We start from the raw sequence: 18167 nt of genomic DNA, 5'->3' as shown, positions 1-18167 counted from the left end.
ACAACCTGGCAAAAAACCCTTTGGCTCTCCAGCCTAGCACAACACCCATGTGGATGAACTCTGTTCTTGGGGAACTGAAGAAAAGTATGGTACTACTCCTAACTCTGAAGCAAACCCAACCAACTGGATATCCATGGGATATTATTGCACTTGCAGCAGTGGTTGCTTCCTAACTGGCCTGGAAACTTTCACTGTATTAAGGAAAAGAAGAATTATCTATTTAGTTTTTAACATGTGTAATCTTCAAAGCTGCTTTGTGAAAAAGAATGGTGACCTAATTCAAACCCTTTCTAAACCAGTTTAAGCATATCTGGCACAACATGAAGCTCTTGAAATGCCTCCACTACTTCAGAAAAGAAAAGAAGAAAAAAAGTCTTCAAGAATAACATTTGAGTGGGCACAGGGGACCAAATAAGGGGAATACAAAAATGAGAGAAAGGGGCATTAGTCTCCCATCAAAAGGATTGCCTCCCATCACACAGCAGATCAGAAATAAATAAGATGAAACTTGGAAAGTCTTGAGTCTAGCTCCATGGATGCTGTTGCAGGAGTCACAGGCCTCCCCAAACCCATGTCAGTGTATTTTGTTAAGCATAATGCAGTGGCTATATACAGGATGCTTATTAGATAATGCCAGCTAACAATGCTCTAAATTAATGGCTGTTAAACAAAAGAATGTTCTAAAACAATGTACTTAGAAAACCAGACAGCAACCCCCAACTATGCACAGTTACATAGGAAGAGGTCCAGCTCTTCTGGAGTCCAATGGAGTGACACCTTCAAGCATCAGGAAACACTTTTCTGAAGCCTAAACAAGACCATTAACAGCCAAGCTGTAGGGAAATACACCCTTAAAAACATCTCAAGTACCAGTCACAAACCTCTGTGTCAATGTTACCACCACAGAGCTGCAACAGGGCAGCCATCCCTCAGAGGTTTGACACTGCTGCATTTCTTCAGAGGACCTTCTCAAGGATGTGCTGTTTAACATGGTGGTGGATCCACACACAAACCAAGTATGTGATCAACACAAAGCACTTAGGTTTCAGAAGCACTTATGGAAGAATCCATGACACCTTTACAGTGTGCTGTGTATGACTGCACTTACAAGTCCTGCTTACTATCAGTTGGCATCTTACTGCTCATAGTATTTCTAGATACTATGAAGAAAGAACCTTCTCCCCAATCTTCTCTGATATGGGAAGCCACCATGCCTGTGTCTTGCTTTGCTACAGTAAGGCATGTACAATGAAGGTAACAATGTCAAATTCCCAGGGATCATGCCAAAGAGACCCACTTCTTCCCTTTGTTTCTTGCTCAGCTTCTCAGCTCCATTACAGCTGTGAATGTCAGTCAGCATCCATGTGTTCTTGTCCAGTCAGAACAGGCTTCCCATCGGTATCACCAAGCTTCTTCTGCATCTCTTCCACTGCTTTCAGCAAAGCTGCTCTCTCTTGCTCAAGGGTGAGAATGGACTGCTTCAGTTTGCCTTCGTTGCTCAATAAAAGCTCTACTGTGGCTTCAAGGTTTTGGATCTTTCCATTAGCCACCTTTCAAAGGAAGAAGAAAAGAGGAGTGGGGAGAAAGAAGGGGAAGAAAAGAAAAAAAGAAGAAATTCATTAATAACCAGACCAGACTTTAAACTATTTCTTTTGAGACAGTTGAATACATACAAAATACTTTCTGAACGATGAAAAATTGCAAAGGTGAGTGCAAGTATCAATGTTATTAGATTTGGTAGAGTTTAGATTACAACTAGGGCTTTGCCTGTAACAAGAAACTTCCCCCTCTTAACTTGATTCCCTTGATTAGCTCACAATTAAACTCAGAGAGTGACGCAACGTAGCTGCATTAGAAAGTTACTAAGTCTACTAATTATTTACCAAAGAGCTGCAGGTTAAGATAAGCCTCTGTTTGGGGCAGTTGGGAGACATTTTTGGCCAGTTCTACTTGTTGAATTGCAAAGCAGAGACATCCTGGTCTGTTAGCTGCATCCTCACTTCAGCACGAGCTCCTTCCTGCACCTGTTATGTTACAAAGTCTGTGTCTTTAACAACAATCAAGAGACTTGAAATGCCTGCTTCTTATCCCTTTCTTCATCTCAGTAAATGCTTGGTCAGAAGTTTTATAACAAATGTCCTACTATGACAGGCTGCCAGAGTTGGGGCTATTCAGGGTGGAGACAAAAAAAAGACTCCAGGGACACCTTCTAGCAGCCTTTCAGTACCCAGGAGGAGGCCTACAGGAGAGCTTGGGAGGGACTTTTACAAGGGCTTGCTGTGATAGGACGAGGGACAATGGCTTTGAGCTGGAAGAAGGGAGATTTATATTGGAAGAAATTCTTTACAGTGAGGGTAGTGAAACACTGGAACAGGTTGCCCAGAGAGCTTGTGGATGCCCTCTCCCTGGAAGTGTTCAGGACCAGGCTGGATGGAGCCTTGAGCAACCTGGTCTAGTGGAAGGTGTCCCTGACCGTGGCAGGGAGGTTGGAACTAGTTGATCTTTGAAGTCCTTTCCAACACAAACCACTCTAGGATTCTATGACTTCCTGAACAGCTGCACCAGAACACCCCTAGAGAGACCGCTGCAAAAGCTGCAGACTGAACAGGCACCGAGCACATACTAGAAATTACTTCATATCTTGTCTAAACAGTAACAGTTCTTTTACAAAAAGTCTGCCAAGAAAGAGTAAGTCTCTTATAGAAAATGTATCTCTAAATTGTGACACTGGCATTAGCCTGGAGAAGAGGCTCAGAGGAGACCTTATTGCTGTCTACAACTACCTGAAGGGAGGTTGTAGCCAGGAGGGGGTTGGTCTCTTCTCCCAGGCAACCAGCACCAGAACAAGAGGACACAGTCTCAAGCTGCACCAGGGGAGGTTTAGACTCGAGGTGAGGAGGAAGTTCTTCACAGAAAGAGTGATTGGCCATTGGAATGTGCTGCCCAGGGAGACAGTGGAGTCACCATCACTGGAGCTGTTTAAGAGACTGGATGGGGTGCTTGGTGCCATGGTTTAGTTGATTGGATAGTGTTGGGTGATCGGTTGGACTCGGTGATCTCGGAGGTCTTTTCCAACCTGGTTAATTCTATTCTAATTCTACTCTATTCTGTGACAGACTAGTATCCCTGCTACAATAAAGCAATCACTCAAAATGTAAAAATGAAGTTGAGAAAGCACTCTGTATTTTTAGTCATCTTCTACAGCTATGATTTGAATTCCAAGAGAAGAGACAGTGTGACAAATCAACTGTTCATAAAGTGCAAGACCATGGTCTATGCACCTCCCTCAGAGTTTCTCCTGCACTTGAAGGCTAAATTGAAGAGAATTGCAAGTGGCTACAGTTTAAAGGCTAGACTAAAGAAAACTGGAATGAAGTGGCTACAGTTGAAAGGCTAAAGAGAATTGCAAGTGGCTACAGTTTAAAGGCTAAACTAAAGAAAACTGGAAGGAAGATGCTACACTTTAAGGTCACTAGCCCAAATCCCAGCCCCTCCTGAGCCTTGACACAGGATGGTCTCTTTGAGAAGGTGGCTAACTGAGAATGTAAATTAACTATGACCGTAAGTTGTACCTGCAGTTCCTCCAGGAGATCAAAGTTTTGTTTGCGCAAGCTACTGTTCGCCTTCTCTAATTTATCCAGCCTCTGATTGTCATTTAGCGAGGAGTCTATAAGCTCGTCCTGAAGCACATGGTATTCCACTTCATAAGCTTGCAACTGCTTGGCAATATCCATTTCAAACACCTGTTGGATAAAAAAGTGTTATTAGGTGCTGTGCAGATGAAAGCCAGAGCTCATTCAGTGCTCTAAAACCAATGACTGAGATATTTAATCACCGCATACAAGGAACTTCATGTTTGCCATTCACATTTCCTAGCGTGCAATACATCAGTGTTGGATCTACTTCAAACCTTTGCTACTGATTTGCTGCCTGACTTCAGCAAAAGCACTTGCACAAAGGTTTTCAAGGAGTCTAGACTCTGGAGGGTATTCCCCTCTTTAGGAGTGAACTGAATGCATTTTGCTTTGGCAGGGACCTTCCTGGACCTACTCAGAATGAGATGTCACTATACAGAAGTGTGGTCCAGGCTCATGTGCCACCTACACAAGCTTAAGGCTCAGCAGAAAGCAAGCTTTACATGCAAAGCAGTAAATCTGCTAGGTTTAGTTATGATTCTACAGTCCTCCTAGAGACTGAGAGAAAATGTGATGGTGATGAGCATTGGAACAGGGTGCCCAGGGAGGTTGTGGATGCCCCCTCCCTGAAAGTGTTCAAGGCCAGGTTGGATGAGGCCTTGAGCAAACTGGTCTAGTGGAAGGTATTCCTACCCACGGCAGGGGGTTGGAACTAGATGATCTTTAAGGCCTCTTCTAACCCTAATCTATAAAAATTAAATCATCCAGCCTTACACTAACAAGCTTAATGAAAACTCTATGTAACATCAGAGCAGATTTCTATTACTGTTAACTGTGGATCACTGAAATAAATGTCAGTCTTGTACATCAATATTAAGAAAACTTCTCTTACCAGCAGGTAAATAAACAGAGATGCACAGAGTGACCTGAAGGAAAAAAAACCCTGCTATTGTACTTCCTTTTTTGCTAGGTTTTGGCAAATAGCTGCCTTCAAATGAATCAGGAAATAGGACTTCAATGGCCCTAAGCTAGTCAACTCCTCCAAAAGCAGTGAAGAGGGTGGTAAATTAAAAGCACAAGTGTGCCAACCAATGAACAGCAGAAAGAAAGGCTGCTTGAGAAATGCTTTTGCAAAACAGCCCAAGCATGGAAGTTCAAGGCCTATCTCTTTTTAAAACCCTGGTACTTAATTCCTTTGGGAAATGAGTCAAATATCAAATTGTATTTTAAATACCTGTTGAAGTAACAAGAATTATTTCCTACCTGATTTGCCTGCTTTGTCTATACAACTTTAACTGTTGGCTAAAGGAAACATCAGCACTCTAGCACCTGCTACTGATGCTATACCCAAATTCTCTCAGCTGCGCAGCAGCAGAAGCACACAGGCTGAGCATCCAAGTGCAGAAAGCTGTACTGGATTTGGGCAGGCATGGAACTTCCATTTTCTGTAGATCTGAGCATCTCTGGAGAGAGCACACTGGTGAAACATCAATAAATCAAACTGAGCAGGTCAGCAGAGCAGAATGCTAGTTCCTCTCATGAACCCTGCCACTTCTAGCCTCTGTGCTCTTGAGAAGGGAGGGAAATCCCTGCCGACATACACAGGGTATCAAATCTGAAAGGGGGTAAACATGAGGCAGATGAAAAGCTTGACATCTAAATGAGCTTTCTGAAGGCAAGTTAAGGCATGCAAATGAAGGGCCAGGCTGCAGAAGGTGTGAGGAGGATGAAGATTAGCCCAGGAGCTCTGGATGGACTGCAGGGCTGGCCAAACAGCTACTCTCTTCAAAGGCAGTCCTGATCAAGGTAGGGGAACTGCTCTCCTTTCAAGCTACTTCCACCTGCCCACTTGAAACTCAGAGCAGTCAGAGCTGCCTAAACAGAGCATCTCTCCCTCCTGCTGCTCAGAGACACTGGTTTTCTGCAGGTCACCTAAGCACTTCAAACCTCTGCAGAGGTGTGCACTCCAGGCTTTTAGCTTGGCAGAGAATGGATGATCCTCTTCTGTGGCCTAGAAATCACTTGCTTTCCTTCTCCTCCTACAGGATTTCTAGTTCTCCCCTCTTTCCTTTGATAGTGAACACTACAAGAAATGTTTCTGATCATAATTTGAGCCTGTGTCCCTTGGAAGCTTTGCTGCTAGGGATCAGAAGGGAGCCTCTTGCAAGCAAGGGTACTGCACTTCTGCTTGCTTCTTACGGGCTTTGCAGATCTCCTGCAGCCCTTGCTGAGTGGCAGGCACTTGCAGTTCTGCACAGTACGTCCCTGTTTTGGTCCACAAAAGGCCTTCAGGAAAACCAGATTAAATCCTGCTCCAAATGAGATGTCAAGTTTAACAGTTAGGGTTTCTGAACAGGCAAGCCAGAACTGCAATAGTTTGTGATTTATTTCTTGTTCAAATTCCAGTGATCCTTTGGAGCCTTCTGCCACCTGAGCAATATTGCATCATTCTCCTTGTCTGCCATCAAAGTGCATCAAGCATTCCCCAGCTTTGCTGCCTAGGGTCACTGCTCACTGCAAGAGCCTGCAGTGCCCCATGGACTGCTGGCAGAAATACAAAGGAGCTGTTGTAACATACTGAACCACCACCACCACAAAAGCCAACACAGACAAAGTCAACACCGGGAGGCTTCTAATTTCATTAAGCAAGGTCAACACTTGTGAGGTCAATTTCTGTTTCTGAAATGAGACTTGGAGAGCAGGACTCTTTGGAGACAGGAAATCTCGGAAGGCTTTCAGCCCACCTTGCCGCTTGTTTTCTGGAATGCACCGTGTATGGGCTGTAATATTTGCTGCCAGTAACAAAGTGTTGCACACTTCCAAACCCAAAGTGACCTCATTTTTCTTTAAAGGCTTCATAAAATGACCACAACCAGCACACATGTCATATGCTTGCAAAAGTTTCCAGTATCTCCAGAACTCCAGTAACAGAACTCTCAACTTGAGGTAACACATGAGCCTGTTGTGGTTCTCCTGTCAAGAACTCGTCACAAAGAGCAGTCTTTTGCACACTACTCAGATGTCCAGGTTATTTCATACCTGACTAATGGTCTTTTCCATCTGTACCAAACCCAAGTTGGGGAGAGTGCTTTTAATAAAATCAACAATAGTTTCTAGGTTCTCATGCTGCAGAATCAAGGGCTTGTGGCTTCCCAAGAGGCTTAAAGCCACTTTAAATATAGCCTCTGATCCCTGAAGAAAGAGCATATCTGTGAAAACAAAGAAAAAAAACACAGTAAATAAAAAAAGCTCACATTTGTGATGAGACTATTACAACAGTCAGATGTCCAAGGACAGCTTCTCACAGGAGCAATCTGGGGGCTAGCTATGCTGTGCCAGATGTGTTTTTGTTACTGTGGCTATGGCTGTAGAAGTCTTGTAGCATCAAGATTACTACTGTGTACAGCACACTTGACTAACACAACCCACTATCAATTTGTTCAGTGAGGTCTGCATTAGGAATAGTGTGGCCAGCAGGAGCAGGGAAGTCATTGTGCCCCTGTACTCTGCATTGGTTAGGTCACACCTTGAGTCCTGTGTCCAGTTCTGGGACCCTCAGTTTAAGAAGGACATTGAAACACTTGAACGTGTCCAGAGAAGGGCAACAAGGCTGAGGAGAGGCCTTGAACACAGCCCTATGAGGAGAGGCTGAGGGAGCTGGGGCTGCTTAGCCTGGAGAAGAGGAGGCTCAGGGGTGACCTCATTGCCCTCTACAACTACCTGAAGGGAGGCTGTAGCCAGGAAGGGGTTGGTCTCTTCTCCCAGGCAACCAGCACCAGAACAAGAGGACACAGTCTCAAGCTGCGCCAGGGGAGGTTTAGACTCGAGGTGAGGAGAAAGTTCTTCACCGAGCGAGTCATTCATCATTGGAATGTGCTGCCCAGGGAGGTGGTGGAGTCCCCGTCCCTGGAGGTGTTCAAGAGGGGATTGGACGTGGCACTTGGTGCCATGGTCTAGGCATGGGGTCTGTGGTGATAGGTTGGACTCGATGATCTTTGAGGTCTCTTCCAACCTTAGTTATACTGTGATACTGTTTCATTCCAAAAAAGCCAATTCAAATTTAGACTAAGGACACAGCAAACCAGGCAGTCAAGTTTGTAAGTGTTGCCACCTTTTCTCCATGTAATAATTTGGGAGGCTTTTTTTCCCCCCTCTTTCCTTTGACATTCTCATGGGACCTGAATTTGAACAGAATTCTAATCCCAGCAGAACAGGTAATGGACACAACCCAAGATCTGATCTGATCTTTTGTCATCCTGGTAGAGCAAGCTACAAAATCTGTTACTACCACACTGAGGTTAAATGCAGCCTCAGGTTCCCTGGGCAAGTGCTTATTTTTAGTGTCTCTCTCAAGCACTTCTGTTAATATTCCAATAGCTACATTATGAAGTACCATGAAATCTTAGTAAGGCAGCTGAAGTTTAAAAATTGCAGGGGGCCTTGCAATGCCAGCACCTGGCATACACTCAAGCACACTGAAACCACAGTACATGGTGACCTTTCAATGCAACTTCCTTTCTTTTCTTTTCCTTTACAAATTGCCTATGTCTTTACAGAGGAAAGAAACAGAAGGCTGCAATGAGAGCATCAGACAAGAATCCCATCTTCACAAACCCATCTGTCCACTGTACAAACAGCACTGCCCTGCATTTAATTTCCCTGCTACTACAACTCAGAATCTGATCCTGGTTGTATTGAGGGACTTGCTATTGGCAAAAGCATCTAACATATGAAACAATACTGATGGAGATGGAAATGAAGAGAAGACATTGTGGCTTTATTCCATATTTGGTGAGGGGTTTGGAGCACAAGCCCTATGAGGAGAGGCTGAGGGAGCTGGGGTTGCTTAGCCTGCAGAAGAGGAGGCTCAGGGGAGATCTTACTGCTCTCTACAACTACCTGAAGGGAGGTTGTAGCCAGCTGGGAGTTGGTGTCTTCTCCCAGGCAACCAGCACCAGAACAAGAGGACACAGTCTCAAGGTGTGCCAGGGGAGGTTTGGGCTGGATGTTAGGAAGAAGTTCTTCACAGAGAGAGAGATTGGCCATTGGAATGTGCTGCCCAGGGAGGTGGTGGAGTCGCCATCACTGGAGGTGTTTAAGAAGAGACTGGATGGGGCGCTTGGTGCCATGGTTTAGTTGATTAGATGGTGTTGAGTGATAGATTGGACTTGATGACCTCAAAGGTCTTTTCCAACCTGGTTAACTCTATTATTCTATTTTTTTTTTAAATGTATTTTTATTTTCAAAGGGTTTCTCTCTTGTTCCTTCCCTTTTTCTCTCTGAAGCTCTGAAGGAAGTCACAAGCACTTATGAAGGTAGCACAATGGCATCAAATAAATTCTATGTCTTAATGATTAAAAAAAAATAAAAGAAAGAATAATAAAGAGGATAAAACCCTCACCACACAGCATGGAAAACAACCACAACTAGCAAGCCCACAGGTATCACAGAACATATGGAAACACTGGCTATCTTTTTCAGTAGCAGCAACCTCTCTTTCCCAATTCATACCAGAACCAAATTTCCCCTTGCACTCTTCTGTCTGTAACACTGAAGCCACACCCGACAGAGTCACCATAGTTGGAAAAGACCTCTAGGATCAAGTCCAACCACTATCTTACTCCTCTCTCTCTTTCTCTCTATGAAAGAAAAGCATAAGTAATAACTAATCATTAACCTTACACTTTGCTGCCATCTGACCTCAGAGTAGTGAAGAATTTTTCACCTCCAACCAATGTGAAGTCCAAAGGCAGGAATGATTGAAAAGTGGTAACAGAGCAGGCATCTGCCTTGATTCCCTATGGAAGCTGAGGACTATGGGAATATGCTTCATAGGGAAAGCTCTAAATGCAGAGGGGGAATGCTGAGCAACAGTGAGAAAACACAAAGTGAAAAAAGGGGTTGAAAATAATGCATGATTCAGCACCTGCCCCATAAAGACACATAGATTAACTCAGGGTGACCTATAAGTTGTTAATGAATGTCTGAGCGAGCTGAGCTGATAATCCAGGGCTGAAATCCCTCTCTCATTTAAAACAGCAAGTACTTAACAAAGACCTATTTGTTATCCACTCCCCACGCTTTCCATTAAGTGGGCTGCCAGCCAACCACAGCCCAGTGAAGGTACCCAAATGAATGTCAACATGACTGGCAGCCTACAGGATGAAAAAGAATCAAGTTTTATCTACAATCCTGAAACAAAATAAACACTCTTCTACCAAGCCTCCTCCATTAAATAAGTAATAAATAAGGGTATTAAAGAACAGGTCTTTGTTAAAGCTGTATTTCATTAGGTGCTGCTCAGGAGAGCTGTTGAAAGTTTGGACAGACAATTAAAAAGTTAAAAGCAGTTTTGCAATTTCACTCATAAAACAGTCATTGAGTTAACCTCTTTATAGCCCACTTCTTTTATATATTGCTTGTAAGATCACAGAACCACAGCATGGCAGGGGTTGGAAGGGACCTCTGAAGATCATGCACTCCAAGCCCTCTGCTAGAGCAGGGTCACCCAGAGTAAATCACACAGGAACATGTCCAGGCAGGTTTGGAATGCCTCCAGAGAAGGAGACTCCACAATCTCTCTGGGTAGCCTGTTCCAGTGCTCTGCCACCTTCAAAGTGAAGAATTTTCTTCCTGTGTTCCAGTCTGTGTCCATTGCCCCTTGTCCTGTCACTGAGAGTCTGGTTCTACCCTCCAGTGCCTAGAAGAAGTACTCTATGGACATCTAAAGGAAGCGGTCTGCAACAATGGGATTATTAACAATTATTAACAATGGGATTATTAAACAGCTTCCTGTATGAAAGGTTCAGAGACACCACTTGAGGAAAAGGCAGTGTACTCCTACAGTCTTAGTGACTTATAGATCAACTACTCCAACATTAAAAGACCATAGGCTTTCATCCCAGGAGCTCTGGTAAGCGAGGAATGAAAATATTATGTGTGCTCTACACATGGGTCGGAGCTGATGGGATCCTAACTTGCTATGCTGCTAACAACAGCCACTAGCAAAGAGTCACCTCTAGCCTTTTGCAGGTTTAGAACTGTGTTTTAGAGCCTTTAACAAAGGTAAAGATGAGATTTTACTTTCTGCTATAGAAGAGTGTCCAATGCTCTTGACTTACGTAGTTCCAGTAAATGGGGCAACCCTCAACGGCAGTACAGACTGGGAGAAAGCTCCAATCCACCCTGCTCAATATGGGATCCAGTACCACATAAAGAACTTAAAAACTAAATAACTGAAAACTAAATGAAGCATCTCCTCGAGTACCAAACAATTAATCTATGAAATGCACAGCTGTAAGGCAAGACTGAGGGAAAGTCTTAATTGGAATTGAACTTAAAAACCCAGAACTTCACTTCCATAGATTCTAAAGCAGGTAACAGAAGTGAATTTAGTCCTTCTTTAGTTCAGGTGCTTCCAAACATTTGATGATCCAAGGGGTGGAACACCTCTGCTATGAGGACAGGCTGAGGGAGCTGGGGTTGTTCAGCCTAGAGAAGACACTGGGAAGACCTTAGAGCTGCCTTCCAATACCCAAAGGGATCCTACAGGATAGCGGCAGAGAGATTTTCCATGAGGGTGTCCAGCAACAGGACAAGGGGTGATAGTTGTAAGCCCAGGGAGAGCAGGTTTAGACTGGATCTTAGGAAGAAGTTCTTCAGTACAAGGGTGGTGAGGCTCTGGAGTAGGCTGCCTGGGGAGGTTGTGGAAGCCTCCTGCCTGGGGGTGTTCAAGGACAGGTTGGATGAGCAGCCAAGTCTAGCTGAGAAGTGTCCCTGCCCACGGCAGGGGAGTGGGAGTAGATGACCTCTGAGATCGCTTCCAACCTATGATTCTATGATTTTTGGAAAGTGGGATCATCAGTCAGGCTAAAACTATAAGGACAAGAAACATTAGATTAAAAGCCCTCTATTTCTGTAGAGTAAATCCATATTTAAACTGCAAGGACTATCTGTGTGTGTGTTTTAAAACCACAGGTTCATTTTCCACTGACATTGCTGGAGACAATGTTAATGGAGAAAAGTGGATAGATTTCTCAGATGATACCTTTGTTACATCTTTTTCCAGCTTGAAACTAACTAATGGTCAGTGCTGAAGGGCCATTGTCATAACACCATGACTTCATGGCACCAATTTCACACCCTCTCTACAAGTGCTTGCAGGGTGGGAAAAGGTAAAGATGAGGATAAGTAGACATTTTGGGACGCTTGTATGCTTTCCTCTCTCTTTTCAGTTGATTGTAAATACATATTCCATAAGATGACCTCTGCTGTACTTCTGCTCATCAACAGTAAGCAAAATACTCTTCCTGGGTGTCTGAAGCAGGTGGGATAACAATGGTGTTCTAACACTGGAATTACAAATGTAACACTTCAAAAAGAACAGAGAGAAATTTCATGAAGAATTACCAAACACTCTTGCTACAAATCCGAGGGGAAATTGAGAGGCAAACATGGTGAGAAACCAGGGAGCAGCATAGAGGCTGGGGCCAATCTCATGCTCTTCTAAGTGGTTATAGAGATCTCGATGGTAGTCGTGAAGGAGTCGAGACAGCTGATACATCTGGATCTGTGCAGAGTAAGAACAAAGAGACTACAGATAAACATCTTTTAATACTCACAGTGGCAAGGCCCATGCTTCACACTCTAGAAGCAGTGAAAGATATTTGTCAGCTAATGTTTAGATGGAATGATGTGAAGTAAACAAATACTCAGAAGCCACCTGAGAGACCCAGGGAGGGTCACCTCGTTTGCAGGGCCATTTGAACCTCGTACGATAACATAACAGAATTCTTCTAGTTTACGGCTTTCATCATGTCAAGTTTGCAGATGACACCAAGTTAGGAGCAGATGTCAGTCAGTTAGAGGGTAGAAAGGCTCTGCAGAGGGACCTTGACAGACTGGACAGATGGGCAGAGTCCAATGGGATGGCATTTAACAAGTCCAAGTGCCGAGTGCTGCACTTTGGCTACGGCAATCCCATGCAGAGCTACAGGCTGGGGTCGGAGTGGCTGGAGAGCTCCCAAACTGAGAGGGACCTGGGGGTGCTGATCGACAGCTGCCTGAATATGAGCCAGCAGTGTGCCCAGGTGGCCAAGAGGGCCAATGGCATCCTGGCCTGCATTAGGAATAGTGTGGCCAGCAGGACCAGGGAAGTCATTGTGCGCTGTACTCTGCTTTGGTTAGGCCACACCTTGAGTACTGTGTCCAGTTCTGGGCCCCTCAGTTTAAGAAGGACATCGAAACACTTGAACGTGTCCAGAGAAGGGCAACAAGGCTGGGGAGAGGCCTTGTACACAGCCCTATGAGGAGAGGCTGAGTGAGCTGGGATTGTTTAGCCTGGAGAAGAGGAGGCTCAGGGGTGACCTCATTGCCCTCTACCTGAAAGGTGGATGTAGCTGGGAAGGGGTTGGCCTCTTCTCCCAGGCAACCAGCACCAGAACAAGGGGACACAGTCTCAAGCTGCACCAGGGGAGGTTTAGACTCGAGGTGAGAAGGAAGTTCTTCACCGAGCGAGTCGTTCGTCATTGGGATGTGCTGCCCAGGGAGGTGGTGGAGTCACCGTCCCTGGAGGCATTCAAGAGGAGATTGGATGTGGCACTTGGTGCCATGGTCTAGGCATGGGGTCTGTGTTGATAGGTTGGACTCGATGACCCTCGAGGTCCTTTCCAACCTAAGCTATACTGTGGTACTGTGATACTGTGATCTCCCTGGGAGTCTTTTTGTTTGAAACTGGTGTGTTGAAGATGCTGTATTCTCCTCCCAGATAATCTTCCCCCATTTTTGAGAACTGGATTTAAGCTGAAATCCAAATTTTGACAGAGCTACCTCTCTTGCACTCTGCTGATGTGGCACTAGCAGCCTTCCGTTAGCAAAACTGAAATCCTACCTGTAGAATTGTCATGTCCGGACGGTACTGTTTCCGCAGGCCCATGTCAAACATGAGAAACTTCAGCATTTTAAAAGCATCTTCTTCACTCATATGAAGTAGTAAAACTCCAGCTACAAAACTAAGGCCCTGGCAATATCCTACTTCCTGGTCCAGAAGTGAATAGGCCTTCAAAATGTTGTAGAGTGACAGCTGCCCAGCTCCCAGCTGCGCTGAGAAGTACGGATGCGTCGGGAAGGTGCGCCCTGGGGAAAGAGCCAAAGGTAGTGACTTTAAACTAAACAAACAAAACAAACCCCAAAAAACCTTTGCCATGTTATCAAATGAAACACTCATTCAAAAAGGCAGATTATTTCGAGAGGTAGATTCTGAGTCAACCCACAGGAACACCATTAAGAAAGGGAACAATACAAAGCACTGACTCACACTCCGCTGTTTCATTACGGTAGGTGCAAGATTCATTTAGAACTTGTCAGGGGGATGGGGACAGGCTCTTGGTGGGAACAGCTGAGAAACCAGTTCTTAAGGCTGGCCCTTGACTGGTTTGTTAGAAGGCTTCTAGAGGCTGGTTCCCTGTCATAGCTAGAGCCTTGATTCAGTGGCTCAGTGAGTCCTCTTTTCTTAAGAACTTTTAAGCTAGTGTTTGTAGCTTTTAGACAACCATTAGATTCAGACACAGACTTAGAGCTTCTGAGCTCGCTGGGTTGAGGTCCCTTCCCTTTCCTTTTTCTGCGTGCCTTCTCTCCCATTAAATGTGTCTCATCACCTCCCTCCTTGCATTTATCCCTTCCAGTCTTATGATGGGTCCTCCCTGCAACGTGAGACTCTTTCCATGAACTGATCCAGTTCACCAACCTGGCAGAAATAACTCTTTTAGAATCGAGTTGGTTGCTCTGCCCTGTCACTCAGCTGTGTCAGCTCCAGGAAGTGTCCCATGAGCACCAGCACAAGTGACAGGCTGGAGAAATCATAGAATGACACAACTGTCTGCTTGGAAAAGACCTTGAGATCACTCAGTGCAACCATAACCTAACATCTCCTTGTACACAACTGTTAGATCATGACCCTAGCACCTCATCCAAATGTCTTTTAAATACCTCCAGGGATGGTGATTTATCAAGAACATCAAGAAGTTCAACAAAGGGAAGGACAAAAATCCTGCACCTGGGGAAGAACAACCTCATGCACCAGTATATGTTGGGGATCACCGTGAGGGTGCTGATCCTCACCAAGTTGAACATGGGCCAGCAGTGTGTCCTGGCAGCATCTTTGCAGTAGGAGGAGCACTGCCAGCAGATCGAGGGAGGTGATCCTAGCCCTACACGAAGCACTGGTGAGGCTGCACCTGTGGCCAGCTCTGGGCACTCCACTAAGAGAGATGGACATACTCAAAGAAGGGTCACCAAGATGATGAAGGGACTGGAGCACCTCTCCTATGAAGAAAGGCTGAGAGAGCTGAGACTGTTTAGCATGGAGAAGAAAAGTCTCAAAGGGATTTTATCATCTGCATGAATATGCAGCAGAGGAAGATGAGTGAGACAGGCTCCTCTCAGTAGTGCCCACTGAAAGGACAGGAGGCAACGGGCACAAATTGACCCACAGGAAATTCTACCTAATGTAAGAAGAAAGTACAATTTTTTTGTTGTAAGAGCAGCCAGATGCTGGCACAGGCTGCCCAGGGAGGTTGTGAAGTCTCCATCTATGGACGCACTCAAAACCTGAGTGAACATGGTCCTGGGCAACCTGTTTTAGACAATGAGGCTTTGAGCATCAGGGGTGGACTAGATGATCTCAACAGCTCCCTTTCAACCTCAACCACTCTTTGATTGTGTGAACAGAGGCATTAAAGGCTTCACTTTTGCACTTGTCATAAACCTTTCCAAAAGGGAATATTTTCATTTCTAGGAAAAAAAAAACCCCAAACAGCCCTCTCAGATTTCCCTGTGAAATACCTCAACAGAGAAGACATTTGAATACTTCTTTTGTTCTGGTATTAAGTGGAGCTTGTTTTTCAGTTGCCCACTTGTTAAATACCACCCCACCCTCAAGCTCCTGGAATGCTGCTGTACTGCCAGATAATATCAGAGCTCCTGTTTCAAGAAGACAAAGCCTTGGGCTAGAGTCCTTCTGCCTACCATATGGTAGCTGCTCTTGCCTGTCACATGCCTGACACTGGCATACAGTTCCTGAGCAGGTCTTCCCTGGCTGGGCTGTCACAGAGCTGAAGTTTACAGAAGAAATATTCCCAACTTTCCAAAGGGTTCCTTTGCAAAGGAATCCTGTGACCTAGTAAGTTACTACAGGCAAGTCTAAAGGCAGATGTGTAGTGCCACTCACGCAGCATGAAGAAAAGTTACGATCTGAGCAAGAACAAGGAACAAGATCTGAGCAATGCAAAGTTCTAAGGAACCCAAACAGTAAATGGAGGAGGAGCAGAATTGCTAAACTCACACGCTGATCTGTTTCTGAATCTCCTCGTGGTGCCTTAACTAAGAATTTTAGCTTTTACTTGGGAGCAAACAACTCCTGGCCCTGCTGAAGAGCCTCTAAATGAACTGTGATATCTCAAGAGCATCAGAATGAGAAAGTAAGCACCTAGACTGCTTTGCTTTTGAAATGTGATAAACCAAAACATAATTTTCTACTATGTTCAGCAAACACTCAGTGATGAGTACAGTGGTTTCCTACACTGATAGCATCTGGAAGTCAGTTTACCTTATCTTCATAAGAACAGGAGTCCTTTACTGAGCATGACTTTGGTGCTCAGGCCCTAAAACCCTCAGTGACTGCATTAGATGTGTAGGTGGGGCCACAAAAGGGAGTACACACACACACAAAAAAGCCTTACAGGAATTGTGGCTTTAATCTTGTTCAGGGAATGAAATAGCACTGTGACATGAACTGGGCCAGGAAAGCAGCTGCTTTCACCTCTGCACCCAGGTGCACACCACTGCCCCTACTCAGAGAAGTTCATAGAATAGAATAAACCAGGTTGGAAGAGACCTTCAAGATCATCACGTCCAACCCATCAACCAATCCAACCCACCCAAACAACTAACCCATGGCACCAAGCACCCCATCAACTCTGCTCCTGAACACCTCCACTATTAAGATCCAACAAAGTGTGAGTGATGTTATGACATCCTTGGCTCACACTGTGTTAGCAAGACCTCTTTAGCTTAATTTGGGAAAGCTTTGTTAACTGTTATAACCACATGTTGCAAGAACACTGCTGGGTGTTTTGGGCTTTTTTTCCTTTCAGTGCAAGCTTTTAGAAGGATTCTTAAAGCTTTAAGAGAAAATGCTTCTGACAGCCTGAAGGAACACAAGTGAGAACATGCAAATTTCTTCTAGCTGCCTACCCAGCTATGCTGTGACACTATTTCAGTGGGAATTACTAGGAAGTCTCCAGCTTTCTAGTTTCATCTTACTGAGATAATAGGGCCCAATCTTTCCCTCACCTCATGGGGGAGCAAGTAAATCCCCAGCTTGAAAATCAGCATGCAGTTACCAATTTGGCAACACTTGCAGTCATTTGTTTCTACAGGCAGAGCTAAGGTGAGAAAGTATTTGTGTGCTGAACCAGGCAGAAAACATGAGAAGCTTGCTGAGCCAGCAAGCCCCAATCTGCTGTGTGAGCCAACCAACCTCCACCTAACTGTGCTCTTTGCTGTCCAGGAGTTGTCCCATCCCTCTCTCTGCAGCTGAAGGTGTTCACTAACACTGACTGAGGCATTCAGCATAACAGAAGCCCAACGTTCATTGCTATGCTGACTTGGCTAATAGGTGCTTGCTGGCAAATGACCTCTGGTTGCAAATAAATGTCTCTCTCCAAAAAAGGGAGGTGCAGTAAGAGCCAGGGGAATTCCTACAACTGGTGTGACAAAGTCTGGAGGGAAACAATTTACCTACATTGCAACAGCCTAGTCCCAGCTGCCTTGGAGTGTTACCTTCCCAGTGCTGAGCTGAAACCTGGCAGGCCTGTCAAGTAGGGGAAAGTGAAGACGGCATCGACCTCACCCTGCCCACCTCAGCTCACACCAGTTGCTCCAGATACTTGTTTTCTGTGCACTGCCTTGATATTCTGACTCACTTTACCAAGTGTGGCAAACATGGAGACCATTCTGACCCAGCTGAAGTGCAGCCATGTGCTGCCTGGGGGCAGGACTGGAGAGGAAAGTGAACAGCCTTCATGAGGGAAGAGAGAAAGGGCACTGAAAACTACCTCTGTGAGGGTCACAAAACAAATGGCTGACTTGTGTGAGCTGCTGAGATGGAGAGGTCACTGGTACTGATAAAGACCTGTACAAAACCATCTGGGAGCAGCAATCAGAGACAGTAACCACATTTACTAGTGACCATACATCTGAGAGACTGCACTGACTTTAGGGCTCATTTAATGTGCCTGGGTTTTGTTATCTCCTCATTCTACAAGTGACAAGAGTCAACCAGTTGAAGACAATCTCACACAAGAGAACTAAACGTGATTAAAGAAGGAGGATCAGGGAAATTAAAAGAGAGGGTTAGGAATGGCATCATTTTTTTTGAGGCATATAAAGCCTGGTGTTTTGCAATTACCTGAAGCAATTTCTTTTGCTCCCACCCTAAACCAAACATTTAACTCTAGTTATATTTTCTTTGTT

General features: G+C 44.9%; 1 protein-coding gene across 6 annotated transcripts in view; it reads right to left on the bottom strand.

Annotated features, from left to right (window-relative positions):
• Positions 1-6: 6 nt before the first annotated feature.
• The window catches only part of TBC1D1 (TBC1 domain family member 1), a 122914-nt gene continuing 104753 nt past the window's right edge, over positions 7-18167 (bottom strand). For all 6 annotated transcript variants that reach the window (XM_068137553.1, XM_068137555.1, XM_068137556.1 and 3 more), the window contains 5 exons: positions 13525-13769; positions 12045-12204; positions 6675-6844; positions 3573-3743; positions 7-1550 (listed from right to left, as the gene is read on the bottom strand). In XM_068137553.1, coding sequence (XP_067993654.1) covers positions 1350-1550; positions 3573-3743; positions 6675-6844; positions 12045-12204; positions 13525-13769 — 947 coding nt within the window. In that variant the 3' untranslated portion in view covers positions 7-1349. The remainder of the gene's footprint in view (positions 1551-3572; positions 3744-6674; positions 6845-12044; positions 12205-13524; positions 13770-18167) is intronic.

This window comes from Melanerpes formicivorus, unplaced genomic scaffold (genome assembly GCF_026170545.1).
Source record: "Melanerpes formicivorus ecotype bairdi unplaced genomic scaffold, bMelFor1.0.p_v2 SCAF_4, whole genome shotgun sequence".
In the NCBI taxonomy this organism is placed as follows: domain Eukaryota; kingdom Metazoa; phylum Chordata; class Aves; order Piciformes; family Picidae; genus Melanerpes; species Melanerpes formicivorus.
The sequence above is the reverse complement of the archived record's forward strand: the minus strand, read 5'-3'. Positions and strand labels throughout refer to the sequence as shown.